At 39.0% G+C, this 20,280-nt stretch overlaps 1 protein-coding gene across 8 annotated transcripts in view; it reads left to right on the top strand.

Moving 5' to 3' along the window:
* The window catches only part of ACER3 (alkaline ceramidase 3), a 158,946-nt gene that overhangs the window by 64,856 nt on the left and 73,810 nt on the right, over nt 1-20,280 (top strand). For 2 of the 8 annotated variants that reach the window (XM_070490611.1, XM_070490609.1), the window contains exon 3: nt 591-665. The exons of the other annotated variants lie outside the window; for them this stretch is intronic. In XM_070490611.1, the coding sequence (XP_070346712.1) occupies nt 656-665 (10 nt within the window). In that variant the 5' untranslated portion in view covers nt 591-655. The remainder of the gene's footprint in view (nt 1-590; nt 666-20,280) is intronic. 8 annotated transcript variants of the gene reach the window in all.

The raw sequence follows: 20,280 nt of genomic DNA, 5'->3' as shown, positions 1-20,280 counted from the left end.
TGTTTAAAAAATAAAAGCCAACGGACACAGGAAATGGAGGAATGTGCTCATTGTATGAGAGGAGGGATATTTAGTCCTTATATCTTGGATGGGGTCAAAGGAAGAAAGAAAATAGTAGAACAGAATAGAGAGAGAGAAAATTGTAAGTCCGTGGTCGCGTGTGTAGGTGCTGTAATTCTTCTCTAGTGAGGTACAACTGCAGTCACGCTTCCCGTAACGGCAGGGATGTGTTCCGAGAGGCAGCCTTAGGTGATTTGGTCACTGTGCAAACATCATAGAGCGCACTTACACAAACCTGGGTGTATGGCCTGCTACACACCTGCGCTTTATGGTACTAATCTTGGGGGACTGTTGTCATATGTGTGGTCTGTTGTTGACCAAAGTGTCATTGTGTGACGCATGACTGTTCTTTTCCCATTGTTCCTGATAGTTAGCATCTGGGCAGCCACTCCTAATTGTTCAGTATTAGATAAATCCTATTTGTCACCCTGAGTTTGAGGATTTTCTCTTCTCCCTTAACAAGGATGACTGTCTGAAGTGATTTCCTTTGCATACTGATGACGAAAAGTCATTTTTTGATGTTTATACAGATGTGATGATTTGCGTAACTCTTCCACATATTACGGTAATCTGCCCTCTTCTGATATTCCTGTGAATGTATAGAGGTACGTATTTTCTAAATTACTTTTTCCTGTAACCTTCCAGCTGAAGAAGGTTGGGGGTAATTAAGGGAGCTGAAGATATGGCTCAATAGAGGCACCATGATCCAGTTCTTAACAGGAGACAGGCCTCTTTTTGTATCAGTATTATCTCTTCGTGGAAAACATCCTTATAAAATTCAGCCTCTAAAGTTCAGAGAGGGCCCTTGAGCTCAATTCTTTTCTTTTAAAAGGCAAAAGACTTATACGATCTGAAGAGAAACCAGAGTCTATCAATGTTTTTCTTTTAATTTCTTCCAATTGCATCATTAATATGGATTGATGAGTCCTTATCCAAATCCTTGGGACCAGAAGTATTTCTGCATTCAGATCGTTTTGGATGTTGGAGAATTAGTAGATGGTGTATGCTACAGGGTACCTCCTATGCCCCGGGACTGGGGGCAGCCTTCTGGGCGAGCATGTTCATGTTGCTGCTTAGCAGATGAATGCTCACACTGACTGGGCCAAGGAATTCCTGTTAATAGCCTCATGTCCAGTCAGGTCAGTTTTTGTTGTCAAAAGAATTTGTGCCAAACTTAAAGAATAAAACAGCTTTTGGTTTTAAAAGCTTTTTTTGGAATTATATTATTAAACAAGAGATTTTGAATTATTTAACTTTGTTTTCTTATTTTAAAAAGTAGTAAATAGTAAACAGAATCTAGCCCAACATTTGGAAGATAGTACACCATAACAACCAGAGTTTGTTTCTAGAGTGAAAGACCATTCAAATTTAGGAGATCCGTTAATATAACTTACTATATTGATAGATTTAAGAAGAAAAGCCATATGGTTATCTCCATAGATGCTGAAAAAGCCTTTGTCAAAATTCAACACCTATTTGTGATTAAAGAAAAAAAACCTCAAGAAAATAGGAATTGATGAATACTGTCTTAACATGTTAATATACGTACCTCACTCCTAAAGCTAGCGTTTTACTCAGTGTGGAAGCACTAGAAGCATTTCTACAAAGGTCAAGAACAAGGCAAGAATGTCTATCTCCACTGCCATTTAACATAGTACTGGAAATGTTAATCTGTGCATTTATACCAGAGAAAATGATCAAGGGCCTAAGAATTGGAAAAGAAAGAAAAATCTCTCTTTACAGATATTGTAGTATTCCTGAAAACTCTAGCCTACAGAATTAATTAATTATCAAGCTGATTCAAACAATAAAACTATTTAGTTAGATATCAGGTTTTAAGTTATCATAAAAAACAATAGCCTTCATATATACTAACAATATCACATTAGGTATAATAGAGAAGAAAACCCCATGTAAAATGGCATCCAAAAAAAGATAAAATATCTAGGAAAAATTTGATAAGAAATGTGTAAAGTCTGTATGAAGAAAATTTTAAAACACTTCTGAAAGACACGAAAGGTTTTAAACCTGGACAAATGAGAAGTTGTTTTTGGAAAGACAACTTAAAGATGTCAGTGTGTCTAAGTTAATTTATTAAAATAAATAATACTAATAAAAATACTAATAAGGCTTTTTTAGTAAGACAAGTTGATGCTAAAGTTCCTATGAAAATAAAAACATGCAAAGATATCTAGGAGATCTTTTAAAAAGAAGAGCTATAGGGATGTACAAACTCTCCTATATATTAAAACTTACTGCAAAACCTGCCTAGGTAAATCGTGTAGTACTGGCATGCCGATAGGTAATTCAGTGAAATGAAAAAAAGGCATGAATAGACCCAAATCTACCTTAAAGTTTAGTATATGATAAAGTTGGGATCTCTAACCACTGGGACAAAAATGAACATTTTAATAAATAGTGTTTGAAAAAAGAACAGATGTATTCCTTACATCATACATAACAATAAGTTCTAAATTGATCAGAGACCTAAATGTAAAAACTAAAATCTTATAAATAGTAGAAGAAAACTTGGGAGTTCTTCTATATCCGGTGTATGGGGAAAGTCTTTGTAACTATCAGTCAAAATCCAAATATAATAAAAGAAAAGGTTGGCCAGATAAATAAAAACTTTGGCATGGCAAAAACCACCATAGGCAAAGTCCAAAGCAAAAGGCCAAATGGTGAAAATATTTATGACATACACTACAGGTAGAGATTTAATGTCCCTAATACAGAAATGACTTTTAAACGTTGAGGATAAAAAGGACCAAAAATCTAATAGAAATAAATGGTCAAAGGCAGACAGAAAATTCTCCAAAAAGATATTAAAAAATAACCAACACATATAAGATACTCAGTTCACTCATAATAAAAGAAGTGCAAATGAAAACTACACTGGCATATTATTCTCATTTATCAGATTTGCAAAAAGTGAAACACTTGACAACATACTCTTGGCAAGGCTGTGGGAGAGAGAGGCACTCTTCACACATTCCTTGTGAGAATGTAAAATTTTTGTAGGTGAATTTGGCAATAGCTTATATATGCGTTTATCCTTTTGACTCAGCAATCACATTTTTAAGAATTTTCTATGAAGATATATCCCCAGTAATTCAAAATTAAATGTAAATGTGCACAAGATTATTTATTGCTGATTGATTTCTAATTACAAAATAATGTAAACAGCTTGAAAGCCCATATGTAGGAAGTTGGTTGAATAAACTGGTATATCTACATAGTAAGTACGGTGCAGATGTAGAAAGGATGAGGAACATCTCTGACTGATACAGAGTGATTTCCAGGATTTATTGTCAAGTGAAAGATGCAGAATGTAAAAGTGTGTGTGTGTCTGTATACACACATATAAGTATACATATATGACAGTGGTCCCATAAGATTAGTACCATAAAGCCCAGGTGTGTAGCAGGCTATACCATCTAGATTTGTGTAAGTACACTCTATACATGAGAATGTTAGATGAATGAATGAATACTTTATTTTAAAAACCTCTAACAACAGGCATGTTTTGCGAAGACTTTTTTCTCATATACTAGTTTGAATTTTTCAGTGAGATGTCTCCCCACCACAAAAATATATGTGTGTGTGAGAGAGAGGGAGACACACACAGACAGAGCAGACTTTATCTGGAAACGGATATATGATTAACAAATCAGGGACATTTACTGAATACCATAACAAAATTTACAGTATTTTAATTTTGTGACCAAAAATCAATAATAATTAATTTATATGCACTTAATTTTTGGAGTTGAGGGAGATTTTGTAGAAAGAATTGGGAATTTTGGCTTTGTGTAGAAGTGTATTAGGAACAGACTATTAGTAATTTATGAGGGCATTGTGTTCTGGCTTAGAGCCTAGATCCACTAAGAATTTAGTCACTTTTTAATTAATTCAACAGATATTTACTGAGAATCTATTATGTGCTAGGTATAGTTCTCAAACCGTTGTTCATTGGAGCTTATAGTTTAGCAGGGGAGACAGACATTAATCAAATAATTTTATAATTAAGAATGTATTAACAGTTGTGTTATGAAGAAAAGGTGCACAAGTACAATGAGGAAGAATTAGGGAAGTTGAGTTAAAAATATTACTTTCTCATATTTTTTCCCATCCTGTGTCCCTGAGCACTTGCCAGCTCTTCCAGTCCTCTGATCTGTTTCATGCACCATCCCAGTTACAGCTGCTTTGGAACCACCCAGTTGCTTTGTCTAATGTGTTTCTCTTCCTCTTGGTTTATTTTTCTACTATATATTGTCCCAAATATACACATTTTATGAAAGGAAGAGACTCTCATAACAGATCAATAGAAGAATCAAAGATGTCTCTCTGATTATTTTTCTAATAGATCTCTTAGTAAAACTTGCTGTTAAATTGAAGGGGGAATAAGAACCTAATATTTGTTTTAAGTAAACATTTTTAAAAGCAAAATTATTTTTCCTTTTGTATAGAGAGAAAGATGATGAAGAATTCAAATGAGTGTAATACTCCTTGTCCCATAATAAAACCAGGAGAATAAATTGAAAAGTAAAAGCAAGTTATTTGAAGTGAAATTCTGCCTGCCTGGTTAGTATGTAGTGTTTGACATTAGAATTCTTAGAATTTCCAAGCTTAATGTGATATTGGCTTAGTCATTAATTTTTATGAGGCCGTGAAATTTGCTGTTAATGTTGTGGAGTTTCAAGAGACAACAGTAATTATCATTCATAGAGCATTTATTATCTGCTAGGCTCTGTGGAAAGTACATTAATTTATATTATGTCATTTAAAACTTTCCACAACCTATGAGGAACTCCTTAATTTTGTTTTATAAATGTATATTTGAGAAGAGAGGTAACTTGACCAGGATCACACAAGTAGTAAATGATAGAGCCATACCTTGAACCCAGATCTATATGCTTTTAATCTTTATGCCATAAGCCAGTAATTTAAAACTGTGTATTATCTGAAATAGAACCAAGCCAAAAGAAATCTTTTCCATGAGATTTAATTTTTTTTCATGAGATTTAGTTTTTCTTTTTATTCTCAGAGTCACGCATTGTGGTTTATCTTATTCCTTTAAAATAGAAGTGTGTTCACTTGTTCTTTCCTTAACAAATATTTTTTGAGTACATATTATGTGCCAGCAAAAAGACAAAGTCCTTGTCCCCAGAGAGCTTGTGTTACATTGAGGGGAGATGAACTGCAAATAAATAAACAACAACAAAATCTATTTGTAGTTGTACAGATGTATTTGTGCAGTTATCTCAATGAGTAGGTAATTGGCAACAAGAAAAATAAAATGTTGTAAAATAGTCAAATCATAAATAAAAAAGAAGGAAAAAGAAGTCTATTAAAGAGTTTTATTATCTCTTTCTAAGTCCAATGCTGAAATAGAAAGTTACTGAAGTAGAAATGTCACAGAGACACAAAGTTATTTCCCCATGAAAAGGACCATTGGAAATTCTTTGCATGGAGCAGCCTTAAGTTTAATGTGATCATACCTATAGTGTGTCACTACCAGACTGAATCAGAGTCATCTGAAATGATCTTCACGTTATGCCTCTTGTCAAGGGGAAGGTGAGAAGACTGCATGCTAGACTCATAACCTTTTAGATTATACCAATTATGTTTAGTCGTGAAACATAAAATCAGTGTACTGTGGAAAGGACCTTTGGAAATCATTTTATAACTTGCCTGCTAACTTACCTTTTCAAATCCTTATTTAGTCCCAGTTTTCCAGACAGTACCAGAAACATCAATGATTTTTTTTCTAGTTTGTTGAAAAAAGTAATGTGATAGTAACAATGAAGACGAATTTAGAAAACAATGCAAAATACCCATAATCTCATCACCTAAGAAACAAAATATTTTCCTTTTTTGGTTAATAGTTCCTAATCTTTATACGTCTGCAGTTGTGGTTTTCATGTGACTACACTTTGAATAAACATGTCCCACCTAGTTACCAAAACTCAGGGACAGGCTCAGCCAGAGAAGCAGGAACTACAGATGGCTGAGGAGCCTGTGTAGTCAGTGGCCACGAAGTGAGGAAATGAGGTGGCCAGGAAAGCAGCTTGGTAGAAAGTAAAAGTAGAAAGGGAGAAAGCCTGGTAGAATAGAGCCTGAGGCAGAAAGCAGACAGCTGTAAGGGCTCTTCATCTGGTTCCTGTGGCCTCACTTGTGGCTTATATTTCAGTGTGGTTTATGGCCTCAGTGTGGACTTTTTTTTTTTTTAAAGATTTTATTTTTCCTTTTTCTCCCCAAAGCCGCCTGGTACATAGTTGTACATTTTTAGTTGTCACTCCTTCTAGTTGTGCTATGTGGGACACCGCCTCAGCATGGCTTGATGAGCCGTGCCATGTCCGCGCCCAGGATCCTAACTGGCGAAATTCTGGGCCGCCAAAGCGGAACGCGTGAACTTAACCACTCGGCCACACGGCCGGCCCCCTCAGGGCGGATTATGTTTCAGTGTTTTAGGCTGGAGCCCGAATAAGACAATAATTGAATGCCAATTATTTTCTAGGAAAATAAGTATAAAAAATCCTAACAGCTAGTCTCATTTCTGTTATTATCATGTCTGTTGTTATCACGCTAGCTCCGTTCTGTTTACCCTCATTTGGCTATAGATATCCTTGAACAGAATTATCCTTGTTCTCCCTTCACTTGCCATATTCTCTCTCAACCACTGTTATCATTGTTATCTTGTATTCTTACTTTTCCTTTGCCTGTGGAACGTTTGTCTTTTGCTAACTTAACCTGACTGAAGGCTTGGATAGGTGTCCAGAAATAGTATGAATAGAACTAAAGCAAGTCACTTAGGTGGCAGTGCTTTGTTGGGCAAAGTGTATTTGGAGCACAGCAGGCAGGAGGTTCCCCTCCCAGTTCTTTGTTTTTTTAAGTTGAGGTATATTTCATATATAGTAAAATGTAGAAATCTTAAGTATATATACAGCTCAATAAAATTTGACCTGTGTAACCACTACCCAGATCAAGATACAGATAATTTCAGTCACCCCAGAAAGTTCCCTTGTGCCATTTCTCAGTCAACATACCCCCTAAAAGATAACCACTATTCTGAATTCTATTCACATATATTAATTTACGTGTTCTTGAACTTTATAGAAATGGAATCATATAGTATGTATTCTGGCATCTGGCTTCTTTCACTTGATGTAATGCTTTTGAGATTCGTCTGTGTTGTTTATATCAGTTCATTCTTTTTTAATCATATGTAATATTCCATTGTGTGAATATAATAAAAGTCATTTACCCATTTTCCTGCTAATGGGCATTTGGGTTGTTTTCAGTTTGGGACTTTTATGAATGAAGAATCTATGGATATTCTTGTATATGTCTCTTGATGGACATATGTAGTCATTTCTTTTGGGCATGGGTCTGGGAGTAGAATTGCTAGGTCATGGTAGTCTGCATTTAAATTTATTAGAAACTGCCAACAGTTTTCTAAAATGATTGGACCATTTTAGACTCCCACCAGCACCATCTGAGACTTCCAGTTATTCCACATTGTTGCCTACACTTGTCAATCCTTTTTAATTTTCGTCATCCTGGTTTAGTGTGCAGTGGTGTCCCACTGAGGTTATGATTTGTATTTCTCTGATGAGTAATGATGTTGAGCACTTGTCAGAAATGTATTTGCCTTTTGGATATCATCTTTTGTGCAGTGCCTCTATAAGTCTTTTGCCCATTTTTAGATTGGGTTGTCTGTCTTTTTCTGACTGTTTTTTGTATCACGTTTTCCAGATATCAGCCTTTTGTCAAATATTATATGTGTTGAAAATATTTTCTCTCAGTCTGTAGCTTGCCTTTTTACTTTTCTAATAGAGATTTCAGATGAGCTGAAGTTCTTAGGCAAGAATTTTAAAAGACACTTAAGATACCAGTTTAGTAACTAGAATACTAGCCATCTGTTAGTAATTGTATTGGTTTTCTTTTTTTTTTTTTTTTTTTTTATTAATGTTATGATGGATTACAAGCTTGTGAAATTTCAGTTGTACATTTTTGTTAGTCATGTTGTGGGTACACCACTTCCCCCCCCGTACCCTCCCCCCACCCCCCCTTTTCCCTGGTAACCACCGATCAGATCTCCTTCTCAATATACTAATTTCCACCTATGAGTGGAGTCATATAGAGTTCGTCTTTCTCTGACTGACTTATTTCGCTTAACATAATGCCCTCGAGGTCCATCCACATTGTTGTGAATGGGCCAATTTCGTCTTTTTTTATGGCTGAGTAGTATTCCATTGTGTATATATACCACATCTTCTTTATCCAATCATCAGTTTCTGGGCATGTAGGCTGGTTCCACGTCTTGGCTATTGTAAATAATGCTGCGATGAACATAGGGGTGCAACGGACTCTTGAGATATCTGATATCAGGTTCTTAGGATAGATACCCAGTAATGGGATGGCTGGGTCATAGGGTATTTCTATTTTTAACTTTTTGAGAAATCTCCATACTGTTTTCCATAGTGGCTGTACCAGTTTGCATTCCCACCAACAGTGTATGAGGGTTCCTCTTTCTCCACAACCTCTCCAACATTTGTCGTTCTTGGTTTTGGATGTTTTTGCCAATCTAACGGGGGTAAGGTGATATCTTAGTGTAGTTTTGATTTGCATTTCTCTGATGATTAGCGATGATGAACATCTTTTCATGTGTCTATTGGCCATATTCATATCTTCTTTTGAGAAATGTCTGTTCATGTCCTCTGCCCATTTTTTGATCGGGTTGTTTGTTTTTTTGTTGTTAAGCAGTGTGAGTTCTTTGTATATTATGGAGATTAACCCTTTGTCGGATAAGTGGCTTGTAAATATTTTTTCCCAATTAGTGAGCTGTTTTTTTGTTTCAATTCTGTTTTCCCTTGCCTTGAAGAACCTCTTTAGTCTGCTGAAGTCCCATTTGTTTATTCTTTCTGTTGTTTCCCTCAACTGAGGAGTTACAGTGTCCGAAAAGATTCTTTTGAAACTGATGTCAAAGAGTGTACTGCCTATATTCTCTTCCAAAAGACTTAATGTCTCAGGCCTAATCTTTAGGTCTTTGATCCATTTTGAGTTTATTTTGGTGTGTGGTGAAAAAGAATGGTCGATTTTCAATCTTTTGCATGTGGCTGTCCAGTTTTCCCAGCACCATTTGTTGAAGAGACTTTCTTTTCTCCATTGTAGGCCCTCTGCTCCTTTGTCGAAGATTAGCTGTCCATAGATGTGTGGTTTTATCTCTGGGCTTTCAATTCTGTTCCATTGATCTGTGGACCTGTTTTTATACCAGTACCATGCTGTTTTGATCACTGTAGCTTTGTAGTATGTTTTGAAATCGGGGATTGTGATTCCGCCGGCTTTGTTTTTCTTGCTCAGGATTGCTTTAGCAATTCGTGGTCTTTTGTTGCCCCATATGAATTTTAGGATTGTTTGTTCAATTTCTGTGAAGAATGTTCTTGGGATTCTGATTGGGATAGCATTGAATCTGTATATTGCTTTAGGTAGTATGGACATTTTAACTATGTTTATTCTTCCAATCCATGTGCAAGGAATGTTTTTCCATCTCTTTATGTCATCGCCTATTTCTTTCAAGAAAGTCTTGTAGTTTTCATTGTATAGATCCTTCACTTCCTTGGTTAAGTTTATCCCAAGGTATTTTATTCTTTTCGTTGCGATTGTGAATGGGATAGAGTTCTTGAGTTCTTTTTCTGTTAGTTTATTGTTAGTGTATAGAAATGCTACTGATTTATGCACGTTAATTTTATACCCTGCTACTTTGCTGTAGTTGTTGATTATTTCTAATAGTTTTTCTGTGGATTCTTTGGGGTTTTCTATGTATAAGATCATGTCGTCTGCAAACAACGCGAGTTTTACTTCTTCGTTACCTATTTGGATTCCTTTTATTTTTTTTTCCTGCCGAATTGCTCTGGCCAGCACCTCCAGTACTATGTTGAATAGGAGTGGTGAAAGTGGGCACCCTTGTCTTGTTCCTGTCCTCAGAGGGATGGCTTTCAGCTTTTGTCCATTGAGTATGATGTTGGCTGTGGGTCTATCATATATGGCCTTTATTATGTTGAGGTACTTTCCTTCTATACCCATTTTACTGAGGGTTTTTATCATAAATGGGTGTTGGATCTTGTCGAATGCTTTCTCTGCGTCTATTGAGATGATCATGTGGTTTTTGTTTTTCATTTTGTTGATGTAGTGTATCACGTTGATTGACTTGCGGATGTTGAACCATCCCTGTGTCCCTGGTATAAATCCCACTTGATCATGGTGTATAATCTTTTTGATGTATTGCTGTAATTGGTTTGCCAAAATTTTGTTGAGGATTTTTGCATCTATGTTCATCAGTGATATCGGCCTGTAGTTCTCCTTCTTTGTGTTGTCCTTGTCAGGTTTGGGGATCAGAGTGATGTTGGCTTCATAGAATGTGTTAGGGAGTTCTCCATCTTTCTCAATTTTCTGGAACAGTTTGAGGAGAATAGGTATTAAGTCTTCTTTGAATGTTTGGTAGAATTCTCCAGAGAAGCCGTCTGGTCCTGGACTCTTGTTTTTGGGGAGGTTTTTGATTACCGTTTCTATTTCCTTACTTGTGATTGGTCTATTCAGATTCTCCATTTCTTCCTGATTCAGTTTGGGGAGATTGTAGGAGTCTAGGAATTTGTCCATTTCTTCCAGGTTGTTCAATTTGTTGGCATATAGTTTTTCATAGTATTCTCTTATGATCTCTTGTATTTCATTGGTATCTGTTGTGATTTCTCCTCTGTCATTCCTGATTTTATTAATTTGCGATTTCTCTCTTCTTTTCTTGGTGAGTCTGGCTAGGGGTTTGTCAATTTTGTTAATTCTTTCGAAGAACCAACTCTTTGTTTCATTGATCCTTTCTATTGTCTTTTTTGTTTCAATATCGTTTATTTCTGCTCTTATTTTTATTATTTCCCTCCTTCTACTGACTCTGGGCTTTGTTTGTTCTTCTTTTTCTAGTTCCGTTAGGTGTCGTTTGAGGTTGCTTACGTGAGCTTTTTCTTGTTTAGTGAGGTGAGCCTGTATTGCGATGAATTTCCCTCTTAGGACTGCTTTTGCTGCATCCCAAATGATTTGGTATGTCGTGTTCTCATTTTCATTTGTCTCCAGATAATATTTGATTTCTTCTTTAATTTCTTCAATGATCCATTGTTTGTTGAGAAGCGTGTTGTTTAGTCTCCACATTTTTGCACCTTTCTCTGCTTTTTTCTTGTAGTTGATTTCTAGTTTAATAGCGTTATGATCAGAAAAGATGCTTGATATTATTTCAGCTCTCTTGTATTTATTGATGTTTGCTTTGGTTCCCAAAATATGGTCAATCCTTGAGAATGTTCCATGTGCACTTGAGAAGAATGTGTAACCTGCTGTTTTTGGATGAAGTGTTCTATATATATCTATTAAGTCCATCTGGTCTAATTTTTCATTTAATTCTATTATTTCCTTGTTGATTTTCTGTCTGGATGTTCTGTCCATTGGTGTTAATGGTGTGTTGAGGTCCCCTACTATTATTGTATTGTTGTTGATGTCTTCTTTTAGTTCTATTAAGAGTTGCTTTACAAATTTTGGTGCTCCTGTGTTGGGTGCGTATATATTTATAAGTGTTATGTCTTCTTGGTGGAGAGTCCCTTTTATCATTATATACTGTCCCTCTTTATCTTTCTTTATCTGTTTTGCTTTGAAATCTACCTTGTCTGATATTAGTATAGCGACACCTGCTTTCTTTTGTTCATTATTAGCTTGGAGTATTGTTCTCCATCCCTTGACTCTGAGTCTGTGTTTGTCTTTGGGGCTGAGGTGTGTTTCCTGGAGGCAGCATATTGTTGGATCTTGTTCTTTGATCCATCCTGCCACTCTGTGTCTTTTGATTGGGGAGTTCAATCCATTTACATTTAGAGTGATTATTGAGACGTGGGGGCCTACCACTCCCATTTTGTGTCTTGTTTTCCGGTTTTCTTCAGTTTCCTTTGTTTCTCGTCCCATGGTTTAATCTGTTCTGATGTAGAGCTGCTACTCTCTGTTGTTGTCCTTCTACTTATCTCCTCTGCTCTTGGTTTTGTAGCCCCTTTCCTTTTTTGGATTTTTCAGGAATGAGGGTTTTCCTGAGGATTTCCTGAAGAGGAGGTTTTGTGGCAATGAACTCCCTTAATTTTTGTTTATCTGGGAAAGTTTTTATTTCTCCATCGTATTTGAAGGATATTTTCGCTGGGTAGAGAATTCTCGGCTGTAGATTTTTGTCCTTCAGATTTTTGAATATATCATTCCACTCTCTTCTAGCCTGTAAAGTTTCTGCTGAGAAATCTGCTGATAGCCTGATGGGGGTTCCTTTGTAGGTTAGGTTCTTTTGCCTGGCTGTCCTTAATATTTTCTCCTTGTCGTTGACTTTTGCTAGCTTCACTACTATATGCCGTGGAGTTGGTCTTCTTGCATTGATAAAGTTCGGAGATCTATTGGCTTCTGTCACCTGAAGATCCATCTCCCTCACCAGATTTGGGAAGTTCTCAGCCATTATTTCTTTGAATAGGTTTTCTGCCCCTTTCTCCTTCTCTTCTCCCTCTGGTATACCTATAATCCTTACGTTGCATCTCCTAATTGTGTCTGATAATTCTCGGAGAGTTTCTTCATTTCTTTTAAGTCTTGCTTCTCTCTCCTCCTCTGCCTGCAACAATTCTATATTGCCATCTTCCAAATTGCTAATTCTTTCCTCCATATTATCGGCCCTACTGTTCAGAGCATCTAGATTTTTCTTAATCTCCTCTATTGTGTTCTTCATTTCCAATATTTCTGTTTGGTTCTTCTTTATCGTATCAAACTCTTTTGTGACATAGCTCCTGAACTCGTTGAGTTGTCGGTCAGAGTTCTCTCTTAACTCATTGAGAATCTTAATGATGGCTGTTTTGAAGTCATCATCATTTAGGTTATATGTCTCATTTTCTTTGGGATTGTTTTCTGTGTATTTGTTACTTTCTTTCTGTTCTGGAGATTTAATGTATTTTTTCATATTGCTTGATGTTGTTGATTTGTGCCTCCGCATGGAGATAGAGTTTAGTTGCTCCTTTCACTTGTTTCAGCTGCTGCGGTGGGGGGAGCAGCTGTTTATACTTCACCAACCAGGAACCCTGTCCGTAGTTGCTAACTGGGCCTGGGCCCCTCTTCGTAGCCACAGTGGCCCTTTGGATTCCCTCCTCTGCCGTGGGGGCCGTCACAGGGGGGCTTCAGGCTGCAGGTGCCTACTGTTGCAGCCCACCTAGATGTGCTCTCTCCTTGGGGTCTGCAACGGTGTCATGGGCTTTTCCAGCGGCCAGGGGTGGGATCACTTATATTTGTCGCTCCGTTGCTGTCGGCACCCACCAAATCTCACTTGTCCTCTATGGGTCGCAGGAGAGCTATTGGCATCTTCTACAGTCTGTGGTTAGTACACCTAGCTATGCTGCTTTTGCCCTGGGGTCTTCCAGCCTTGTGGCTGGCGGCTGGGTGCCTTCTACTGGTGCTGTGCAGAGGCTTTCCCTAAGGCTGCTGTGAGCCTGTAGGGTTTCCCCCTAGGCTACTAAGCTGGGTCTCTGGAACTCTCTCCAGCCCCAGTCCTCTCTGAGATCTCCGGCAATCCCTAGACCCACGGGGCGGGCAACGGCAGCTGGGGGTCGCCCCGCCCTCAGGGTTTCTCTCCGGGCCTCTGCCAGAGCCGTGAATGCTGGGCGTGGCCCCTCTGCTAATGGCAGACAGAGAGTTTTGTCTGCTGCCTGGCGGAGCTCCGGCGCTTCCCCTCCGGGTCGCAGAACCGGCCTTTGAAAGTTCCCCCCGCCCTAGTCCTCTCCGAGATCTCTGGCAATCCCTAGCCCCACGGGGCGGGCAAAGGCAGCTGGGGGTCGCCCCGCCCTCTGGGATTCTCTCCGGGCCTCTCCCGGAGCCGTGAATGCTCAGCGTGGCCCCTCTGCTAATGGCAGACAGAGAGTTTTGTCTGCTGCCCGGGCGGAGCTCCTGCGCTTCCCCTCCGGGTCGCAGAACCGGCCTTTGAAAATTCCCCCGGCCCCGGTCCTCTCTGAGATCTCCGGCAATCCCTAGTCCCACGGGGTGGGCAACGGCAGCTGGGAGATCTCCGTGCCCTCCGTGTCTCTCTCTGGGACCGTCCGGGCGCCCCGAGCACCAGGCTGGGTCTCCCCGCCAATGGCGGGGAGAGACTCTCCCCACGGGCTCAGGTGTGCAACTCCAAAGTTTCCCTCTGCGTTTAGGAGTAATTGCAGGGGGTTTAGGTAGGGTTCTGGTCACCTGTTTCCACCGTCGCTCCTCTGTTGTGTTCTCGCTCCTGCCCTAGATGTGTGTGGATCCTCTGGGGGCGTCCGTTGGAAGAAAGCCGCTTGCGGGTACTAGGCTGCCCGTCGGGGTCGGAGAGTTTTCACCTATTTCCACATCCTCCCGGAGGAAAGTCCATCCGCCTTCCGATGTATAGTCGCGTGGGTGTCTCAGACGTCCTGAGATGCTGTCTGGATATCCTTTGTCAAGCGATAAGTGTCCAAATAATTGTAGACTCGAAGGGCGAGAGACAAAGAGGACTACTCACGGCGCCATCTTGGCTCTTCTCCGTATTGGTTTTCTATTGCTTCTGTAACAAAGTACCACCAATGAAGTAACTTAAAATAATAATTAAGGTAAATTTATTATCTTACAGATTTGTAGATTATAATTCTGACACAAGTCTCACTGGGCTAAAAAAAGGTGTCGGCAGGTCTCTATTCCTTTCTGGAGGCTCAAAAGTCAATTTCCTTGTCTTTTCCAGTTTATATGCCTGCCCACATTCCTTGGCTCATGGCCCCTTTCCTCCATCTTCAAAGTTAGTAACTTTACATCTCTCTGGCTATTCTTTCATAGTCACATCTCCCCCAAATTCCCCCTTTTGAGGATTGAAGTGATTAAGATGGGTACACTGGAATAATCTGTGATAAGATAAACTCCTTGTCTCAAGGTCCTTAATTTAATCACATTTGCAAAGTCATTCTTGCCACTTAAGGTAACATAGTCACAGGTTCTGGGGTTAGGACGGAGACATCTTTGGGAGCCATTATTCTGCCTACCACACTAATGTAGTTCCTACTATAGCCCCCGAGTTGCTAAACTAATGTAGTAGCCTGTCTGCTACTAATGTTGCAGCACCCTTATTGGGAGTGGGAAGGGAGAAAGTAATCCAGAATACATTGATAAGGTTAAATGGGATATTCTGGCCTCTGTGTGTGTGTTGCTATAATAAGGTTATACACTAGAAAAGTGGTAGATTAGAAAAGGGAGTGAGTGATCAATTCCCTTTAGGGTAGGTGGGGAAAAATTAGAAAAGCTCTTTTTAAATACCCTAAGTGGCTTCCCATCTGCTTAGGGATAAAGTCCAAACTTCTTAGGACAGCTCTCCAAAGTTCATGCTTTTAGTCACTACACTCTGCTGCCTCTCCAGTGTGATAGTGCGTTTGTTTCTACTGTGAATGCTAACTTCACCTGGAAAGGACTATCATGCATGCCCTGTAATTGTAGCTGGCATTGTTCTGACACCCCCAGTAACACTAAAAACCCTACCTGAGTTCATAGATTTTAAAAATAATCACACATTACACCATTAATGCCTTTGATACTTTATAGTAAATGCCCATCTCCTTTTTTGTTTATTCTGGGTCCCTTCTTACACATCATGGTAAATTATGATGTAATTTAAAAGGAACTCATAGTGTTGTTTGGGCCTTTAATTTTCTGTCATGGTAAATAAGCCGACCTACTTCCAAAATCGAATGACTCTTATTTTCTGTGCATTTGAGCTTTTTCATAGCTTGACTTAGGGACTAGAAAATAAAATTTGTTGATACCTATTCTATGCCAGGTACATGCTAAGTAATCCTCACAGCAACCTTTCATGATAAACATTGTTATCCTTATTTTACAGCTGAGGCAACTGAGTCTCAAAGAGATTTAAGCCACTTGCCAAAGTTGATAAGTGATAGACCTAATTTAGATCTGATTTAATTTAGATCTGATTCTAATTTAGATCTGATTCTAACACCCTTGTACACCTTCCCACAATGTGATCAGTCAAATGGCTCAAAATAAATGTGTATCAGAATATATTGTATTCTTTTGTAACCTTGAAAATCTTTGACTGGTACCATGTGAACATATTTGAATCAAGAGGTTCCAACTCAGTGAAATTCTATTATATGCTTGAGAGACTCTTAAAACTGTAGTAAAGTGCTATGAATATGAACATCTAATTATAAGATGCAGATGGTATGTTGACCTCTTTATTCCAATTCCATTACTGTTTGACTGCCTCAGTTTTCACATTAGTCATAGCCATGTAGGGAAACTTGTCCGTTATTTGTTTTTTGAAATGCTTTGGATAATTCCTACAAATGTGTATTTTATTTTAACTTTGATGCCTTAGAGTTTATAAGGGGAACATAGTGATGAAATGTTGGCTAAGAGCTACCCTTATATTAATTAAATGTTTTATTCTCCATGTGACTGAATCAGTCAGTTTGCATTCAAGAGGAAGAAAAGGAAAATGCTTAGATTCCTCTTTTAAATATCTCCAGAATTTCTAATTTGTATAATTTAAGGATCAATGAATGTTCTTTTGCTTTCACACATTTCACATTTGTTCCTTTGGCTTAAATAACTCAACTTCCCTATTCTTGAATTTCTTATTTGTGCCAATTTGGATAACATTTCAGAAAATATACACCTGTTGATGAATTGTAGCATGTCAATGGTGAAAACTGGTTTATTATGCTAAATTTCACCAGTGTTCTCCGGTCAGGTGTGCCTCTTTCAATTCACCCATTTTCTCTTTAAATGAGAAAACCTATTTGAAAATCTATATTCCTTGGCAGGTTGGTCCTTATTAGCCTCATCTTCCACAAGTCTCCACGTGGACCTTACACTTTAGCTGTATCAAACTACTTGCTGTTTTGGTACCATATATATGTTTACATCTCTGCCTTCACCCTCTCTTGTCTGATGAACTCAGCATGTTTGTCACTTAGGACTCAGTTTAAGTGTCGTTTCTTCTAGAAAGCCTTCTTTTAAACCTTCCTCAGCCCCCTCATAGAATTAGATGACCCTTTTCTGTGCTCCCACTGAACAATGCATGTCCTTGTCACAGTGCTTAATGCACCGTATTGTAATTATCTGTTTCCTTTCTACCTTTTCCCTTATATTCTGTGGTAGTTAAGAGGAAAGTGGCAGAATATGAGGTTGGAGAGATTTAGGCAGGGGCCAGATCATTCAGGGCCTTACCATAGACCAGAGTAAAGAGGATGAATTTTATTCTAAAAGCCAGCAGAGAGTTTTAGCGAGAGAGCAACATGATCCTATTTATGTTTTAAAAGATCACTCTTGTGGCCCTGTGGAGAATAGATGTGAGATTGAAGTTCAGAGGTGAGGCTTAGGCATCATTGTCATAAAGCTGGTATTTAACACCTTGGGAACTAATGAGATCACTGAGGGAAAGAATGTAGAGAGAGAAGAGGGCCCAGAGATGAACATAAATATCACAAGTTCATCACCCAAAGGCAGAATCTGGCATGCAGACGTGTTTTAGTTGGCCCATATTTAAAACTTAACCATGTTTTAAGTTAGTTGCCTACATGTGAAAATTGAGAGAGTTCCCATAAAAATCCTTTTTTGCCTTCCCTTGATAATTGGAAGATGCACCATCACTGGGCCTGTATTTCTGTGCAGTAACAGTCAGCTCAAGCTATTCTCTTTAGTATGATCTGTCCAGTTGACCACAATCTCTACACTGCTCCTTATTTTTCTTTCACTTAGCCTATTTTACTCAGATGCCTTTCTGGGCGTATGAATTTACAGTCCCTGGTTTAGATCTTAAGGATAGTGGGAGCCAAGAAAGGAACCGATGAAGAAGCAACGATGAGATAGGAAAACCAGGAGAATAGGATTATAGAAAACTAGAGAAGAGAATGTTTCAGTTATTAAATGCTACTGAGAGATTGGGTAAGATGAAGACACAAAAGCGCTGTTTCAGTGCTGTGAATAGATTTGAGGAATGGATGGGGAAGAGAGGTGAGGAAGTCTGGAGGCAGTTCTTTTGAAAACTCGGGAAAGTGTAGAGGCACAGGTAAATGGGGCTGGAGGGTGGGTTTTGGAGATAGTAGAGAATATGTGAACAATCCATTAGACAGGGAGAGATTGATGATACAGGAGAGAAAGGTGACAAAGTGAAGATCTTAGAGAAGAGATGATATCCTAGAGCACAAGAGTCTGCTTGGCCTCGGCCAGGAGGAGGCATGCTGTTTCAGGGATGGAGGGAAGGAGGGCATTGGTCCTTGACTGAAATCAGTCGTGCAGATCTTAGTAACTCTGGTGGGGCTTTCAAAAAATTGTTCTTTTGCTTTTGTGACTTGTTGATTTTTAGAGCTAGAAGAGTTTTTACTTCCCTCTACCCCTTTAAAGCGTTGCTTTTTTTTTTTTTTTTAAAGATTTTATTTTTTTCCTTTTTCTCCCCAAAGCCCCCGGTACATAGTTGTATATTCTTCGTTGTGGGTCCTTCTAGTTGTGGCATGTGGGACGCTGCCTCAGCATGGTTTGATGAGCAGTGCCATGTCCACACCCAGGATTCGAACCAACGAAACACTGGGCTGTCTGCAGCGGAGCACGCGAACTTAACCACTCGGCCATGGGGCCAGCCCCCCCTCCCCCTTTAAAACATACAAGCACATTATAGTTTTCCCTTGCATCTGGGTATAGTCACCATGATAAACCATTTTAAGAGACTCAAAATATCAGTGTTTATCCTCTTGGTCTTGTTTTCTTTCCAGTATTTTACTGTGTCTGGAGAACACTTGAGTTAATCACTGATTAGCGAGGAAGTAACCAAAATAATTCCTGAACACTCCTTTGATTACTTGTGAGATGTGGAGATGAGGCTGAGTCTCCTCCATCTGGCTCACATTAGAGAGCTGCTTCTGGGCAGCCTAGTTTCTCCCCCATCCCTTTGCAAACCACCTCCTGCTCTTGTTTCCTGTGCCCCACGTTTGCTAGGTTCTGGGCACAAAACCAGTTTCATCCTTGACTAGTCCTCTTCGTCCTCTTCTCTGGACTCCCATATTCCTTCATTTGCCAGATCTTCAGGTTCTATCTTTGTGATTTCTAGATGTGGTCACCTTCTTTCCATTTTTAGTGCCATCATTCTATTTGAGAACCTGTTTTTTCCTCACCTGGACTTCTCCTTATTAACATCACAGGTGGCATGGGCCACCATGCAGTCTTTTCCTAAGTAAAAGTTCTGTTCTTTTGGACACCTGCCTACAAGCTTAGCAAAATTCTGAAATTTCTCTTCATTACCTCCAAAGGTAGATGTGACACAAGGAAAGGCTTTAGGGCCAGACAGACTTTGTTTCTTTTATTTTTTATTTTTTAAATTTTTTTGTGAGGAAGATTGGCCCTGAGCTAACATCTGTTGCCAGTGTTCCTCTTTTTGCTTGAGGAAGATTGTCACTGAGCTAACATCTATGCCAATCTTCCTCTATTTTATGTGGGACGCTGCCACAGTGTGGCTTGATGAGCAGTGCTAGGTCCGCACCTGGTATCTGAACCTGTGAACCCCAGGCCACCAAAGCAGAGCGCACGAACTTAACCACTACGCCACTGGGCGGGCTCCCAGACTTTATTTCTAATCTCAGCTCTGCCACTTAACTAGCTATTTGACCTTGGCCAATTTCTAGACCTTTCTGAACACCACTTTCTTCCTATGCAAAATCGGGATAATAATGTAGGAGTAATGATAATGTAGGAATTACCTTGTAGGTCTTGTGAAAGATTTGGAGATAAAGTACATAAAGTACCATGTCTGGTGCTAGTATCATAGATGCAAACTTCAAAAACCACTATATATGCTCCCAGCTCACCCCTCTGCCTTGTTTTCTATTCCTCTCTTAGACTCACTGCAGTCCTACTGAATGAAGTGCTTATCCCTAAACATTTTCCACATCTCCATACCTTTACTCGAACTGTATATATGTTCTCCCTCACTATCTCTGCCTGTGAATCTTTCTAAGTTCTATGTCAGATGTCACCTTGTTAAGTAAACCTTTCCATTCTTATTGTCCACGTTCCACTCAAATAACATTCTTTCCTCTTCAGAACTCGTTTCCTCTATTATATTTTCTCAATTCAGGGACGTTCCTCACCATCCTCTGCCGTATCTGTACA

Source organism: Equus asinus, chromosome 20 (genome assembly GCF_041296235.1).
Source record: "Equus asinus isolate D_3611 breed Donkey chromosome 20, EquAss-T2T_v2, whole genome shotgun sequence".
NCBI classification, from domain to species: Eukaryota; Metazoa; Chordata; class Mammalia; order Perissodactyla; family Equidae; genus Equus; species Equus asinus.
The sequence above is the reverse complement of the archived record's forward strand: the minus strand, read 5'-3'. Positions and strand labels throughout refer to the sequence as shown.